General features: G+C 42.5%; 1 protein-coding gene across 2 annotated transcripts in view; it reads right to left on the bottom strand.

The window, feature by feature from the left end:
- Nucleotides 1-18,722, bottom strand: part of mcc (MCC regulator of WNT signaling pathway) — a 348,154-nt gene that overhangs the window by 182,850 nt on the left and 146,582 nt on the right. For both annotated transcript variants that reach the window (XM_067249821.1, XM_067249822.1), the window contains exon 8: nucleotides 12,335-12,541. In XM_067249821.1, coding sequence (XP_067105922.1) covers nucleotides 12,335-12,541 — 207 coding nt within the window. The remainder of the gene's footprint in view (nucleotides 1-12,334; nucleotides 12,542-18,722) is intronic.

Raw genomic sequence — 18,722 nt, 5'->3', positions numbered from 1 at the left:
TGTTTGAATTATTTATCACTTGTATTATTGTTTTTATTGATTTTATGTAAAGCACCTTGAGCTACAATTCTTGTATGAAATGTGCTATATAAATAAAGTCTTACTTACTTACTTACTTAAGTTCAAATTAACTTGACATTTTGTACAGATATGTATCATTGATGTATTTAAAAACGTTACTTAAGACTGTTGAATCAAATACAAAATGGCTGAAAGAGGTATATTTATGTAAATTTCCACATATCTTTGTGTCAATAAATCAAATATGATTTTGACTGATGGTTTTTCAAACCTAATAGGGTTCAAGATGACATCACTCTGAAGTGCCATAAACAATTTCACCTTGGTATGTCCAAATATGATTGAATTAGAGCAGTTTCAACTTTGACTGAATCTAACAACGCTTACCACAGGAGAACAGCTTAGTTTTTTATACAGTAACTGAACATAACAATATTCAACACTGAGAATAGCTCAATGGGCTGGGATGGTGACCTGCAGAGTATAAGGTTGTAGGTTTGTATCCAGCCACAATCTTTTGGCCTGTCATCATTTTGATTATCTGTTTAGTTAAACAAGATGACATCACTCTGAAATACCATGCGCAATTTGTGACAAAAAACCTTTGTCCCAAAGCTGACCAAAGCTAATACTTTGCCCTTTCTATTCATACAATCTCAACAGTTGGTGTGTAGCAGAGAGGATAGAGAGACTGACTTGTAAACTTATGCTCATGAGTTCAAATCCCCATTCAGCCTATTGTTGTTGGCCAAACATGAAGTATTTTTGCTCTCTTGTTGTCCAACTCTCGATCTTCTACAGTGTACATGTTTATAATATTTTGCCATTTTGCGGAGGAACCCGCATCGCTGCTTGCAGGTATATTTGGTGGGCAAGCGGCGAAGCTGCAAGGCACCTATTGTATTTGTTATTATTATTGTATTTGGTGGCCAAGCAGCGAAGCTGCGAAGCCACTTAAGTGTTTCTACCTATTATTATTATTATTATTGGTGGCCAAGCAGCGAAGCTGCGGAGCCACTTAAGTGTTTCTACCCTTTCTTATTAGGATTCTTCCGTAAGGAGGATTCATAAATAAGGGCCACATTGCCCGAGGGACTTGATCTGTTCCACACATGAGGAAGAAACTACAAAATGTTATCATGTGCCAAGGCAACTTCATATCTCCAAAAATGATTAAATTAAAGGAAAACAAATATATCGCTAACGCTAAAATAATGCTTTACACATCCGCCGGTCAAAAAATGATATTCTGATTCAATCACAAGTTCATATGAAACCTCCTGACTATAGTACACAAATCTGAGAAATAGTTGAATGTCAGACAAAAAGTAGATTTATTGTGAATATTTGAAATATACATGCTTGGCTAATTGCTAGGGCTTCCAATGAACTGTCTCCCTTGATCCACAGCGCGAGCGCTCCAAATCCTCACAGAGGGTGGGCTGACCAAGCCCCCACCCTCACTCCTTGGCTTTTATCAAAAGCCCGGATCTTGGTGTTATTGCATTTCCGATTTTGCATGCAATGGTAAAAAGTTCTCAAAATCCTAAAACATTGATTATATAGGCTAAGGGTGCTCCAATCGATCAGTCGCCGATTATCGACCGATAATAATTTTATATACTTTTATTATATTTTAAAATTATTTTTGTTGTTCACTTTATTGCCCATGGTCCTTTATCTCCTACCAAAAAATTATAATAATTGAAACAATATTTTGACTATGACTAAAATGTATAAAGACTGTTTATTCTGTTTTTGTAATTTATTATTTGGCAGGATAGTTACATTTGTTTATTTATAAGCAGTTATCAATAACCCAGCGTAGACTGCTATGGTTTATGTTGTGTCTCTAAGAAAGAAAGTGGAATATGTTAAACATGTTTCCTGCCACTAAATAAAGTTGTTAATTTGTTAATTCATGATATTCATTCCATGAGTGCTAACATTTTACCGCCTCAGACGGCATGAGTCTGCCACTGGGCCTTATGAAAAGGCTCTTGTCTTGAATTGCAATGCAGCTACGGGAGGTTCTAGACCATGGGGAGGCAAGCTGGGGCCAGTTGTACTGTTAGAGGGGCCAGTTATATTAAACATTATGGTTGTCATATAGTTTTCTTCCCAGCATTGCAGGCATTTACAGGCAAAAGCAGTGGCACCCCAGAAATGTTTCTCAGGAGTGGCGAAAAAGAGAAGCAGATGCTGTATTCCTCCACAGATACTTGGGCTTGTACATGGAGTTGGACCAGTGACTTCACTTTGACTTGATGGGTGTGATCTATGAAGAATGAACCGCACCATGCAATGGTGAAGGCCTATAACCAGGGGTGCACATAACCTTTTCAGTGAGTACCAGGAGATGGTGTTTGATATTCACCCCATATGTAGCGTGGTCTTAATAAGTGCAGTCTTCCTCACTGTCCTCCTCAGTGTTGCCACCAATGTCCTCCTCAATGCCACCCCCACTGTCCTCTGCTTCAGCTTCCTGCATGGTAGATGATGAAGATTCTGCAGATGCACCTCCCTGTCCTTGGTTAAGCCTCCGATTATCTGTCTCCATCCGCAGGTCAACAGCTTGCTTTGGGTCAAATGTCTCTGTGGTCTGCGTTGACAGGTGAATGTGCATCAGGGCTGAGGGACGAGCATGTGACAGACAAGATCTGTACTTGGTTTTTATTATGTTGAGATGTGAGAATCCCATCTCACAAGCTGCACTGCTTTATGGCAGTGTAAGACACAGCTTAACCACCTTGTTGATGTTGGAGTAAGCATCTGGGTTACTTGTATTTCCTATTTGGACCAAGTCATACACATAAGAGGCTCCCAGGCGTTTTTCTCCCTGCTTTAAGCCCATCCATTCTGTCACAGTGGTGTCTTTGTCAAAGTTGCAAGGTGGCCTCATATTTTTTGAGAATGCTGCAAGTTTGTCTTGTCTCTGTCAGCTTTAGCATTAGAAACAGTGTGTGCCCTGTGGCCTTCACCATCAAGCAGAAGTGTGAACTGTCCAATGGCCACCATGAGTTCATCCTTACATTCTCCAATGGTCATCTTTTCCTTCTGAAACCTAATGAATGTAGTTTTGAAAATGTTGCAAATGTCAAGCATGTTTGACAGAAAGCACTGAAAACGCTCTATGCAGATATGCTGCAAGTCACTGTTATCACTCGTAGCCAGTTGCATTTTAATGGCTGGCAATGGTCTTGATATTTTTTGCAGTGTTTCATGCCTCCATGCAGACCATCTGATATTAGGAAACTTCACAAAGGAGATCCCATTTTCTTCACACAGCTTCTTCAGTGCAGCAGTTTTTTTTTGCTCCACCTTTCTGTAAATAAAACTGAAGCAGCTTGACCACAGGGCCATTAAATGTCTCACAGTAAGGAACGTTTCGATCAGCTGATTTTGCGCAATTCTCCAGTGTGTGTGCAGTGCACAGAATGTGCACAAGGGAGTCTCCAACCGCAGCAAGTCGCTGTAGGTAAGGCACAATGCCGTTGTAGATACCAACGTTGACAGCAGCCCCGTCTGTGCACACAGCGACCAACTTTGTTGTCCAGTCATCCAAGCCTGTGTCCTGGAAAAGTCTCACAAGTTTGGTCAGCACCCAATTCGATCAGTCCAATAAAGTCTGAGGTAAACTCTCCGTTGCTGGACACAGACACAATGTAAACGATTTCCTGCTCAGTTTTAGTAATGTCCTCAGATCCATCAAAAAGCAGCCCCCAAAATTCAGCAGACTGCAACTTGGGTCGTAACTCCCCGCTATGGTGTGAGCGATGCTCTGCATGATCCGTGTGCTCCTTTCACGTGAATGATATGCACCTCCGACATTTACTCCTAGCCGCTTCAGTAAAGGAATATCTTCCGAATCAAGGGGCGTAGGTTTGGTCTCAGCTTTGGTAGGGACACTGCCCTGCCCTGCCCCCCCCCCCCCCCCCCCCAAAGTGAGAAGTACATGCAATGCATTTGTTTGTTCAGAATAGAAAAAAATATATATGTAGGTAAATGGTTCAGGTTTTATGGGGCTGTACTAGGCCTACATCATCTGGACTTCTGAGCAATGAAATAATGTATTCATGAATTATATGATGCATACATTTGGGCATCCAAATTTATATCACCTTTTTACTAGCTACAAGTATAGGTGTAAATGATAACATTCATGGGTAACATTGACTAAACATCCCTTAAAAAACTGCAATTTAATGCAATCTTTACCAAAATGGACAATTCAATTTCTCACCTGAACCCCTTAATCAGGGGGCTACAGATATAGAGCAGGTTGGTGATGGATGCTGATTCATCACCAACCTGCTCTACATCTGTAGCTTCAGGGTGCTGTTTTTCCTGCAGAGTAATTCACAGTAATACATTTAATAAAGACACTAACCATGCTTAGTTGACTGCTGACATTGGTCGAGATTAGAGGGATAGCCATATAACTATCCAAGGGATCATATAGGCCTACTTATTACCAGTTAATATCACTTTTGAGTTGCTAGCCTGCTGGTACTATGCTAAACTAGCACGGTCCCATTATGTGGGTAGGTTAGCTTTATCCTTCTGGCTTCTAGGCCAGCTGCTGCTAACAAACTGGCCGAAAGATTGCAGACGCTAGGGATAGATTTAATACAAGCAGAAGTTACATGCTCTACTACACTAACAACTTTCAAAACACGTTTACATTGTAGAATGCGTGGCGATGTAAGGCTAGCAGGTTTGCACTGTGTGGCTAGTTTTCCTACTAGCTAACTAACAACGACCTTTTTGATAGCTACTTACTCTCAGATGGCTGAGCGGTTAGGGAATCGGGCTAGTAATCTTAAAGTTGCCAGTTCGATTCCCTGCCGTGCAAAAATGACATTGTGTCCTTGGGCAAGGCACTTCACCCTACTTGCCTCGGGGGAATGTCCCTGTACTTACTGTAAGTCAATTGTAATGACTAAATGTAAATGTATTCTCTGGGTGGTCTCTTATTTTTGGGTTGACATTTTCGTATCTACAAAGCACAAAAGTGTCAAAAATAACAATGCTGAGACCAAACAAAATACTAATATGAGGCTTCATTATTTCCTGGCGTATTTAGTAGCTTAGCGTGTCAGACTACTGCCAGCTCTCTTTCTGCAAGTCACAATTCACGAAGTGTTTCTGACTCTGCCACTTCAGCCAATTAAATAACATCATCTTGTCTCGCAGGCTCGAGGGCGCATTGGTTAACTTTGAAATGTATTTTTCACTTTTCTGATCTACAGACATAGTACAGATAATAACTAGAGAGGGTACAATTTCTGGGGAAATTGTAGGGTGTGCTTGCTTGCGTCGGTTGCACAGGGGTCTGTATATTTTATATAAAAATGCATCGGGCCTACTTATTATTTATAAAGATTACATAGATTTAAAAGCATCTTTTTTTTGCTGCTCATTTACAACTCAAAATACGAGTGAAGTGTAGAATGAAATATGATGTCTTCTCATTTCCCCTGCAAGAGGCAGCTGACAGGCTGAATCAAAACGAATACATTTGGCAGACCGGTGTAAAAATTGACCTAATCTCTATGACTTAAACGTCCTTTTAAGTTGTCCCTTCTCGTGATATTTTCAGGCATTTAGCCTACTCATATTGCATTCATTCATTAATAAAGAACCCCCTTTGAAGATTATTCTACGACTTTACCGGCAGAAGATAGAATCGCGATTCAAACAGTACCATCTGCTAACTGAAAATATGCCCCCAAAAACGTAAATAAGCTTGACATTTATTTAGTGGAAAATCGCTCATTCATAAAAAGCTCACTGGTAGCGATCATTGTCAGTAACAACGCAAAATGCGATATAGCCCTGTGTGGAGAAGCTGCCCCGGTAAATTCTACTACTACAGTACAGTACTAGACTACTGCTGTGTTCGTCTTGGTAGCGATTGCGTTGGTTGAATTCGATTTAACGTTCCGTTGTACGGTTTAGATTGAAATTAATTATTTTCATGAACAGATTGACAAAGTTTAGGCTGTGGCAATGAAGTTCAGGTTAGTAGTTAGATAGACTTTTTATTTAAGTAAGGGGAGTGCCGAACATGTTCTGTCGCCGTTTGACTTCTTAAACAGCTGTGTAGTGTAGATGTTTTTGTAGTGTCTCGCGTAAACTACAGCGTTGCAGTGAGCTACACTGGTTTGAAACCACAGGTAATGGTAATTTCACCAACAAATCGTTTACTAATGTCAGAATAAATCCTACAACGAAAATGTATATGTGAGGAATGTTTATTTTAACGATTGAAAACAGATAACGCTACATCATAGACCACTGTAGTATGTGTTGCCCGGGCAACACAGGCTAATGTCATGATGCTAATACTTCAGTGAAATAGTAGACTACTGTTTCCGAAAGTAGATGTACTTCCTTAATAATATCAGCTTATACTGTACATTACACATCACAATTGTGTGTCATATCACAAAGTAAAATGAGTAATTAGTTATCACCCTGGCCTCTTTTCTTGTGGCGTTTCTGCAGCTGCCTTGCAGTAAAGCTATAGTTAGCCTAGCTATCCCCCAAGTTAACAGATGCGAAACGAATGTTCTGCCAAAGGTAGTCACGCGTGTTTTCGTGACATTAGTGCAGACCGGTGTAAAAATTGACCTAATCTCTATGATTTAAACGTCATTTTAAGTTTTTCCCTTCTCATGATATTTTCAGGCATTTAGCCTACTCATATTGCATTCATTCATGAATAAACAACCCCTTTGAAGATTATTCTACGACGTTACCCGGCAGTAGAAGATGGAATCGCGATTCAAACGGTACCATCTGCTAACTGAAAATATGCCCCCAAAAACGTAAATAAGCTTGACATTTATTTAGTGGAAAATTGCTCATTCATAAAAAGCTCACTGGTAGCGATCATTGTCAGTAACAACGCAAAATGCGATATAGCCCTGTGTGGAGAAGCTGCCCCGGTAAATTGTACTACTACGGTACAGTACTAGACTACTGCTGTGTTCGTCTTGGTAGCGATTGCGTTGGTTGAATTGGATTTAACGTTCCGTTGTACGGTTTAGGCTGAAATTAATTATTTTCATGAACAGATTGACAACGTTTAGGCTGTGGCAATGAAGTTCAGGTTAGTCGTTAGATAGACTTTTGATTTAAGTAAGGGGAGTGCCGAACATTTTCTGTCGCCGTTTGACTTCCTAAACAGCTGTGTACTGTAGCTAGATGTTTTTGTAGTGTGTCTCGCGTAAGCTACAGCGTTGCAGTGAGCTACACTGGTTTGAAACCACAGGTAATGGTAATTTCACCAACAAATCGTTTTCTAATGTCAGAATAAATCCTACAACGAAAATGTACATGTGAGGAATGTTTATTTTAAGGATTGAAAACAGATAACGCTACATCATAGACCACTGTAGTATGTGTTGCCCGGGAAACACAGGCTAATGTCATGATGCTAATACTTCAGTGGAATAGTAGACTACTGTTTCCGAAAGTATATGTACTTCCTTAATAATATCAGCTTATATTGTACATTACACATCACAATTGTGTGTCATATCACAAAGTAAAATGAGTAAATAGTTATCACCCTGGCCTCTTGTGGCGTTTCTGCAGCTGCCTTGCAGTAAAGCTATAGTTAGCCTAGCTATCCCCCAAGTTAACAGATGCTAAACGAATGTTCTGGCAAAGGTAGTCACGCGTGTTTTCGTGACGTTAGTGACGCAGTGACGTTAGTAACGTCAGTGACTGTGGCTAGCAAATTAGCCACCGTTAGCTTCACTTTTCGCCACAAAAACTTAACTGAAGCTTAAACCATGCAACGGAACGTAAATTCCAATAGAAGCAACTCAATCGCTACCAAGACGAAACTTTTGACACCTACGTTGTCTATGTAGGCCTAATATTGACTGAGTTTTAGGGGGGCAAAAAGAAATAAAAATAATAATAATATATATGTGAGAGAACAAAGGTTGTGCTCTCGCCGAAGGCTTGAGCACACCCAATAATATATATGTGATAGAACAAAGGTTGTGCTCTCGCCGAAGGCTTGAGCACACATTTACATTTACATTTAGTCATTTGTAACACCCAATAATACGAATGAATTTCGAAAATTAACAAAATATTGTTGGGGACAATTGTGTCTTTCCCAAACTTTGGTCGTGACTAGTCCCTATGGACCCTATGCAAACCTACGCACTTGTTCAGAATAGGAAGACATGGGATGTGCGTGTTAAAGAATATATTGTGCTTATTAAACAGACACAAAGACTTTGAATCCTTCAGTGTTTATCTTTATGGAAGGCGAGGAGAAACATATTAGACAGAGCTTGCCGCTGTTCTTCACTCAGCTTGTCCCGCCATCTGGCAAGTGGGCAAATGGACATTTCTTCTCGGCTGTTTATTAGCAATGGCTTGCGCCACATTCGTGTGCTCCTTGCTTTTTTCATGTTTGTCAAATAAAGGATGGTTTAAATTCTTTGAGCATTTATAAAACGCACCTGTTTTGTCTGCTAGATGTGGATTTGTGTGGCAAATCTTGCACCACATTTCAGTGCGCTCATCGTTAGCTTCAGCCACTGCACATCTTGGAGCCACTTTTCTGAAAAAAGTATTTTCTTCGGCTCTGGCTCCAATTGGTGTTTCGAAACGCCGAAGAAGCTGCTTAATGTCTGTTGCTTTTTGGACATCTCTGACAGTAGTTGACAAGCAACATGTCATGTTAGATGAGAAGATCAAGATCAAGTATGCAAAGGCGCGTAGTAATACAAACGGCATTACACATTCCTGATTTTTGTCGCGCATGCGTACTTGCTTACTAGTTATGTGCACCCCTTGATATAACCCAGGGTTGATTGTAGCTGGTGTTGGAAAACCCATGTAGTAGGGCTGAATAGAAGAACTGGGCAAAAGGTACTGGTGTGGAAAGTCCCCCAAAATTGTGCAGAATGGGCAGAAAATATTAGATGGCATTGTATCAAGGCCAATTGGAGAAGAAGCCATAGGATATTTACAATTGTAGTAGGCCAATAGATTGTTTTAAAAGTTCAGGGGTGTAATTTGTTGGATATAAAGCCCCCACCCCCCACTCCAGAGACAGTCGGTGACAGAGAGGTGGAGATCATAAGTTAAACATAGGTCATGAATTAAGAGTATAGTTCCAATCAAATTCTGATTTGATTGGAACTATCTCTTTTATACATTTATAGTTGGATTTGACATTTAACATACATTTAAGTCATTTAGCAAGTTTTTTTTTTACTCAAACAACCATAACACAGTACATATGGTGTACAAAACTGCAGTCAGATTTGACAAGATTGCTAGCTTGGATGTTATCTTTACATATACATTGTCAGCTAGATAATCATATTATAGCGTCAGCGCCCTTTGGTACCCAGCATGCAGTGCTAAAGAGAGCAAAAAATGAAAGCGTTATGGAAAATAGTTTAGTTAGAAAAGCGGAGTGGGGGATTTCAGTTGTTGTGCTTGTTCAGCTAAATGTGTGGAATGTTATTGTTTGTAAATTAAGATAATCCTGTTGGTCACCCTGATTGTGCATGTTGTGTAGTTTAATGGCACGAGAGAGCCTAACATGTTTGGGTATTTTGAGTCTGCTGTATACTCCCCAGTTACACTCATAAGCAGCAGATTATTTGCACTGTCCTAGCACAGTCTTCCTCATGACTCTTGTCATTTGCGTATTGACTGAGATTCCGGATTACATAAATTCAGGCAGTCTCCACATCTGCAGTTTTCTTGCTAGATTGAATAGCTTTGAAAACAGTGTTGCGGTTAAAATGTATTGATCACGGGTGGTAGAATTTTGGGCTACTTCTAAACCTCATGCGGCAGCCGCATTTCTTCATTGGGGTGACCTGCGCTGGGAGAGAGGGAAACAGCATGGATGGGGAAAGTGTGTGGGCAGAGCAAGCAGTAAAAGTTCATAACCTACACACACTTCCTGTAGTAATATGTCTCCTCACTTTCATAAAGTAATTGTTGCTCCGTTCTGCTGTCTCTGTTCGGTGGTGATAGGAAGCGGCCATTCCCAGTCCTGAGTAAAAGCTTTTAAAGAATGGCATGATGGGCCTGACCAGAGCACAGGTGGCCTTACAGAACACGCTTCAAAGTGGTCACTTTCAAAAGGGTGGCATTTTGACCCCATCAGGCCAAGATGTCTGAAAATTGGTATTCATGCTTTATTGCTCATGGGGAACAAAAAAGTCTCAAGAACCCATAATGTTGGCAGAATGGATTTTTCTCTACAGTGACAATTTAGGAAGAATTTCAAAAAATGACTTAAAATCAGCCATTGCTCCAATTGTCTTGAAATGTTGTGTACATATATGAAATACATGTCTGTATCATGTCAATTTAGCCACTATTGATGCCTGTAGCTATATTTAGGGTTCCTCCGGTAGGTTGAATCTTGTCCTTCTACAATGTTCAATTTCATAATATTTTGCCATTTCGGGGAGGAACCCGCAACGCTGCTTGCAGTTATATATACACTGAAGAAAATAATAAATGCCACACTTTTCTTTTTGCCCCCTTTTTCATGAGCTGAACTCAAAGATCTAAGAATTTTTCTATGAATACAAAAAGCCTATTTCTCTCAAATATTTTTCACAAATCTGACTAAATCTGTGTTAGTGAGCACTTCTCCTTTGCCAAGAAAATCCATCCACCTCACAGTTGTGGCATATCAAGATGCTGATTAGACAGCATGATTATTGCACAGGTGTGCCTTAGGCTGGCCACAATAAAAGGCCACTCTAAAATGTGCAGTTTTACTAGTGTATATATATATATTTCAAGCCCTGACGTAACCTAGCAATGCTAACTACAGCGGGATTGCTAACCAGAACAAAGAAGAGCCCACTTCCGCTTTACATTCAACTTTAGTGCTTGAGAGTAAAACACAGCATGCATCTGTTTATGTATGTTTTCACTGCAACTTTAAAGATTTATAGAATTACGTGGGAACATGGATCTACTATGGTTCATTACACCACTACCGACAAATCACCAATTGAAGCAGTTCAGTCAAGACACTCATGTATTGACTAAGCATTTATTGATGACCATTGACATGAAAATAGGTTTGACTTTGGCAGAGTGGATGTATCTAGGGGAAACACTCCCTGCTTCTAGCATTAGCGAGCAATTATATAAAGCAGAGAGCAAATAGAGTAATAATCCCCCTTGATGGATAGTAACATGCAAACAACATGGGGAAGATGGAGATGGTGGAGGGTGGCAGCAGCACAGATAATACAACGGGAGTGGCCTAAACAGATAGCATTAGGGGGGGGGGGGGTCCTGAAGTTGTCTATTGTCTATATGTCTATATGTCAAAATACAACTTGTATACAAAATACAAAACTGTTTAATAGACATAAACGTTGACATGTGTAATTTAAAAAAAATTATATTACTCAAAGTCTGCTAATCTGTCGATACGATAGGGAGTTCCAGCCGGGCTAGCTAGCTACTGTAGTTACCACAGAACGAAGTTACGTAATGTGACTAGACTGAATTTGAAAGTACAAGCACCAACAACTTCGGCAACCTTGCGCCATGCATCGTTTTTTATTAACATCTCTGTACGAATACAGCTATGTATCGTACAGGACTGGGTAAGCAGCCACACAAACGATTAGTTTCTCCTCCACCTTGAAACCTAGAAAGCTAGAAATGGTCACCATGGTTGCTACGTTACGAGAAACAAGAAAACACTCCGATTGGCCATCGCTAGCGAAAATCGCTCCTCATTTGCATCAAGTTGAGAAAGTTTCAACTCGGTCGCGTCGCTACCCACAATGCACCACGCAAGCGATTCGCCTTGCTCCATTGAAAATGAATGGAAAACATGTTGTCGCTCGCATCGCGTCGCTGCAGGGGACACGCACTGTTAGGGTTAAGGACAGGGTTATGGTTAGCTAACCCCTCAAGCTAACCCTCGACCTGATGAGGACTACCCGATGAGGACGATGAGGAGGACAAGCATGCAGATGAGCTTCCCTGAGACGGTTTCTGACAGTTTGTGCAGAAATTGTCATGTTATCACGATGTGATGTGATTCTCTGTTTGGGTATAAACAGGTTTATATTGGGACAGATTCAAGGGTTTGGCACTGATAGGAAGAAATTCCCCTTTATTTCACAGGCTAATAACACTTTTAAAGACGTTGAAGGCAACCCTTTTAGAAGTATCACAAGGTAAATCCCTCACTTTCTTTATACTTCTGTACATCTCAAAAGACCACTATCCCTCTGTTCCACCAAACCACCAACAGACAAACCCCCTGTTCACTCACCCGTCGTCGTAAGCGATCACGTTCCTCCCGTATGGCATTCATGGTGGCCTTTGTGCGATTGAGGTCTTCCTCTTTGGAACACAGCATTGCCGTCAGGCTCTCGTTCTCTTCCCTGAGGCTTGTTAGCTCCTTCTCCCAGTGAAACCTCTCTTCAGACAGGCTGGGGTAGAAGTCCCGGCCGAGAGCCCCTTCGATCTCCTCCACTGTCTGGGTCGGGGGGACGGGGGGGGGGACCAGACCAGGAAAAAAGAGCAGTTTCAAATCACTTCATAAAACAGTGCACAATGTTTAGGGTGCAGATGATAGAGTCAGGATTTTGTCAGGATATTTTATTAAATATTATTCACTACTCAATTTTGGAAAGTAAGAAGAGGCATAAAAAAATGAAGGATGCCAGGATATAGGTGGGTTCAGCATTCATGCATTTCTCATTTAAAGGGGAAAATGTTGCCAGAGGAAAATATGTCTCAATTCATACAAGGCAAGGATCATGATTTATGTAATGTCACGACGTGAGGTGGGGTTGGACCGAAATGCAGGGGAGTCGGCAGGCATTGACAAACAAAGGGTTTATTACTCAAAAAACCGGGACACAGACAGGGTAACACGCAGCGACAAAGGGTAATGCTAAGACAAAGAATGGACACAAAACGGGAACCTAAATACACAGAAACAAACACGACACAGGTGGACACAATGAAACTAACGAGAACTCAACGAGACATAGGTGAAGACAATGAGACAGGGAAACACTAGGGCAGGGCAAAACCAAAAACAACAGGGGGGCACGGCTGTGGCCGTGACATGTAAAGCCTGGCCTTTTTATCTAGTCCAAATAACCTCTCCTCTCCCAAATAATTCATATATCCATGTACTGCTGTGTATATTACTGGAGAAATGCATTAGAGAGTGAGAGAGAGAAAGGGAGAGATGGAGTGTACACCCCCATCTGTCAGTATAGATCATCTATGCACTGGACTGATTAATGAGCTTGCAGTAAATAGACAGGCCTAAGAACCGGATTGATCAATCCCTCATCAATCTACAACCTCTCATGCCTCTATCACTCACTTTGTGCTCCACCCATCTATCCCACTTGTCTCTTCGCTCCACTATTCTATGATTTCTCAACCCATCTCTCTCACCTCTTCAAGATGTAGAGAGTGGGAATGAAAGGAGACATGTCTGGTTCAGGGGCGTGTCTAGAACATTTTGAACAGGGTGGCCAGGCAGGGGCACAGCCCCAGATCAGGGTGGCCATCAACCACGTATCGAGACTCTAAAAAATAAAAAATGTTTATCTACCCTTTCTGTTGTAGGTAATGAAACACTGCGTGTTATATCTCAATAAACTAAAAACAATTCTATGAAAATTTTCCTCCTGTGTGTAGTTATTAGTAAATGGTCACGTCCTTGATCTAAATAGAACATCCCGCATATGGGATTTCCCTATGGCAAATAGGGCAAATTTATAATAATTTTCAACAATCTAGAAATAAGTCTACAGTTTCTTCAATGGATTCCGTAAATTCTACAAGTCATACACACCAGAAACATTCTAACTGCAAACTTGAAATGACAGATTTATTATTTGTAGCCTTACTCATACATTTAGAACCCTTTATTCAGTAATGTTACCATTATTTATAGATTCCTAGAGTAATAACAAACATAAACAATATATATTTTCTGTAATTGGGCATTGGAAAGTGTGATTTTCTAAAGGTGAAGTTCGACCCATAACTTTAAACCCCCACATTTTGTATTATTGTTTTATTTAACTCCTCCCTGAGTCACCACCTTACCATGGTGGAGGGAATTGCGTGTCCTAGTGATCCTGGAAGCTATGTTGTCGGGGGCTTTATGCCCCTTGTAAGGTCACCCAAGGCAAACAGGTTCCAGACGAAGGACCAGACAAAGCGTGGCTCAAAAACCTACCATGAAGAAAACAAACAATGGTTCTCAGTTGCCCCTGCCCGGAAGCGGGTCACCGGGGCCCCCCCCCCTGGAGCCAGGCCCGGGGGTGGGGCTCGATGGCGAGCGCCTGGTGGCCGGGCCTTTTCCCATGGGGCCCAGTCGGGCACAGCCCGAAGAGACAACGTGGGACCCCCTTCCAGTGGGCTCACCATCCGCAGGAGGGGTCATGGGGGTCGGGTGCAGTGCGAGACGGCCGGCGGCCGAAGGCGGGGGCCTTGGCGGTCCGATCCTCGGCTGCAGAAGCTAGCTCTAGGGACGTGGAACGTCACCTCGCTGGCGGTAAAGGAGCCGGAGCTGGTGCGCGAGGTAGAGAAGTTCCGGCTAGATATAGTCGGCCTTGCCTCGACGCACAGCATCGGAGAGGGTAGCCTCCCTCCGCCTTCGGGTGGGGGGACGGGTCCTCACTGTTGTTTGTGCTTATGCACCAAATGGCAGTGCAGAGTACCCACCCTTTTTGGAGTTTCTGGGAGGGGTGCTGGAAAGCGCTCCTCCCGGAGATTCCCTCGTCCTCCTGGGGGACTTCAATGCTCATGTGGGCAATGACAGTGAGACCTGGAGGGGCGTGATTGGGAGGATCGGCCCCCCCGATCTGAACCCGAGCGGTGTTTTGTTGTTGGACTTCTGTGCTAGACGCGGCTTGTCCATAACGAACACCATGTTCAAGCATAAGGGTGTCCATATGTGCACTTGGCACCAGGACACCCGAGGTCTCAGTTCGATGATAGACTTTGTAGTCGTGTCGTCGGATCTGAGGCCGAATGTCTTGGACAATCGGGTGAGGAGAGGGGCGGAGCTGTAAACTGATCATCACCTGGTGGTGAGTTGGCTACGATGGTGGGGGAAGACGCCGGTCAGGCCTGGCAGGCCCAAACGTAATGTGAGGGTCTGCTGGGAACGGCTGGCAGAATCTCCTGTCAGAAGGAGCCTCAACTCTCACCACCGGGAGAGCTTCGATCATGTCTCGGGGGAGGCCGGGGACATTGAGTCCGAATGGGCCATGTTCCGGGCCTCCATTGTTGAGGCGGCTGACCGGAGCTTGCGGACGCAAGGCGGTCGGTGCATGTCGCGGCGGTAACCCTCGAACGGTGGTGGACGCCGGAGGTGAGGGAAGCCGTCAAGCTGAAGAAGGAGGCCTATCGGACTTTATTGGCTGGTAGGACTCCAGAGGCAGCTGATGTGTACCGGCAGGCCAAGTGGAATGCGGCTTTGGCGGTCGCGGAGGCAAAAACCCGGGCATGGGAGGAGTTCGGCAAGGCCATGGAGAATGACTTCCGAACGGCTTCGAAAAGGTTCTGGACCACCATCCGGCGACTCAGGAGGGGGAAGCAGTGCACTGTCAACACTGTATATGGTGGGGATGGTGCGCTGCTGACCTCGATGGGGGACGTCCTGGATCTGTGGAAGGAATACTTTGAAGACCTCCTTAATCCCACCAACACGCTTTCCGACCACAATGGATTTGAAATGAAACAATCAAGATGTGCTTTAAGTGCAGACTTTCAGCTTTAATTTCAGGGTATTTACATTTTTAAAAAGGTGAACGGTGTAGGAATTACAATACATTTTATATGTGCCCCCCCCTTTTTAGGGACCAAAAGTAATTGGACAATTGGCTGCTCAGCTGTTCCATGTCCAGGTGTATGTTATTCCCTCATAAAGGGAGTTCGTTATTTCATTGACAAGGAGCAGATAAAAGGTCTAGAGTTCATTTCAAGTATGGTATTTGTGTTTGGAATCTGTTGCTGTCAACTCTCAATATGAAGTCCAAAGAGCTGTCACCATCAGTGAAGCAAGCCATCGTTGGGCTGAAAAATCAAAACAAACCTATCAGAGAGATAGCAAAAACATTAGGTGTGGCCAAATCAACTGTTTGGTACATTCTTAAAAAGAAAGAACGCACTGGTGAGCTCAGCAACACCAAAAGACCCGGAAGACCACGGAAAACAACTGTGGTGGATGACAGAAGAATTCTTTCCCTGGAGAAGAAAAACCCCTTCACAATAGTTGGCCAGATCAAGAACACTCTCCAGGAGGTAGGCATATCTGTGTCAAAGTCAACAATTAAGAGAAGACTTCGCCAGAGTAAATACAGAGGGTTCACCACAAGATGTAAACCATTGGTGAGTCTCAAAAACAGGAAGACCAGATTAGAGTTTGCCAAAAAACATCTAAAAGAGCCTGTACAGTTCTGGAACAACATCCTATGGACAGATGAGACCAAGATCAACTTGTACCAGAATGATGGGAAGAGAAGAGTATGGAGAAGGGAAGGAACTGCTCATGATCCAAAGCATACCACCTCATGAGTGAAGCATGGTGGAGGTAGTGTTATGGCGTGGGCATGTATGGCTGCCAATGGAACTGGTTCCCTTGTATTTATCGATGATGTGACTGCTGACAAAAGCAGTAGGATGAATTCTGAAGTGTTTCGGGCAATATTATCTGCTCAGATTCAGCCAAATGCTTCAGAACTCATAGGACGGCGCTTCACAGTGCAGATGGACAATGACCCGAAGCATACTGCGAAAGCAACCAAAGAGTTTTTTAAGGCAAAGAAGTGGAATGTTCTGCAATGGCCAAGTCAATCACCTGACCTAAATCCAATTGAGCATGCATTTCACTTGCTAAAGACAAAACTGAAGGGAAAATGCCCCAAGAACAAGCAGGAACTGAAGACAGTTGCAGTAGAGGCTTGGCAGAGCATCACCAGGGACGAAACCCAGCGTCTGGTGATGTCTATGGGTTCCAGACTTCAGGCTGTCATTGACTGCAAAGGATTTGCAACCAAGTATTAAAAGTGACAATTAGATTTATGATTATGTTAGTTTGTCCAATTATTTTTGGTCCCTTAAAAAGGGGGGGGCCACATATAAAATGTGTTGTAATTCCTACACCGTTCACCTGATTTGGATGTAAATACCCTGAAATTAAAGCTGAAAGTCTGCATTTCAAATCCATTGTGGTGGTATACACAGCCAAAATGATGAAAATTGTGTCAATGTCCAAATACTTATGGACCTAACTGTATTAGTTATTCTTAAAATGTCATGACAATGCAATCCGCACTGCAGCGGCTAATCTACCGCACTCGGACGGATTTGCATTGGGTAACTCCGGTGTGTCAAATGAGTTTTCCAAATTTTGCAGTGTTTAATTGCCACGGAAGAGCGACTTCTCAGTAGCCTACGCATTCAACAGTAGCCTACGTTTATTGGATCGCAAGAAAAGTCTGTTAAATATTTGTAGTGAGTTAGCTCTACCTATAAACAATTATTACATGACTGAATACTCAATTCTGTTTGTTTACAATAAACATTTCACAATTCTAACCAACTTGGCATTGGATTTGTCAAACGCATTCTGGTAGATTCATTTTTGCACACATACACGGCTTTCAGGTGGTGAAAAAGATTGCTAGTGTTTCCACCTTTGGCTAGCACAATTCGATGACACAACTTACAGAGTAGTGTTTGGTCGATGTTGGATAACTTGAAACCAAACCATTTCCAAACGACAGAAGAGGCCCACTTTTTTACCAATTTGTCCGGCAAATAAACCCCACTGGCTTTATTTTCAGACATCATTAACGCTTGCTTACACTTGCCAACAAAAGCAGTTTACTCATATGAATGTTTGCTTCCTCGGAGTTGCGCTAGCTTGTTTGTTGATTTTCATTGGCTGGCACAATGGGTGCAGCGCATGCTGCATGTTTTTTTTTGTAAAAGATACAAATTTGAACTAGCCCACTAGGCAGTATCACTTACTTATATTTTATACCAAAAAGAAACACTTAATATTTAATACATTTATTAATATGGTTCTTCCCTTTGGCACTTACTTGGTTGTTCACAATGTGTGCTTCATGTTTTGGCTACTCGCGATGTTTTTTTGGCTATCTTGTTGTTATGATCAGTGACCTATGCACTTTGTAAAGCTCTCTCTTGGAAGTCGCTTTGGATAAAAGCGTCTGCTAAATGAATAAATGTAAATGTAAATGTAATATATCAGGTGTCAGGTGGCTGAGTGGTTAGGAAATCAGGCTAGTAATCTGAAGGTTGTTGGTTCGATTCCCGGCTGTGTCAAATGACGTTGTGTCCTTGGGCAAGGCACTTCACCCTACTTGCCTCAGGGAGAATGTCCCTGTACTTACTGTAAGTCTCTCTGGATAAGAGCGTCTGCTAAATGAATAAATGTAAATATCGTGATATCCATGATATGGCAAAATCCATATCATGGCACAACGCAATACCGGTATTCGCGTTCATACCGGTATACCGCCCACCCCTATGGTTGACACGACTCTGCAACATCGCGTGGACATCGGGGACAGTGCCTCTGGACTGGCAGACCGGGGTGGTGGTTCCCCTCTTTAAAAAGGGGGACCGGAGGGTGTGCTCCAACTTTAGGGGGA

Source organism: Osmerus mordax, chromosome 14, assembly GCF_038355195.1.
Source record: "Osmerus mordax isolate fOsmMor3 chromosome 14, fOsmMor3.pri, whole genome shotgun sequence".
NCBI lineage: Eukaryota > Metazoa > Chordata > Actinopteri > Osmeriformes > Osmeridae > Osmerus > Osmerus mordax.
The sequence above is the reverse complement of the archived record's forward strand: the minus strand, read 5'-3'. Positions and strand labels throughout refer to the sequence as shown.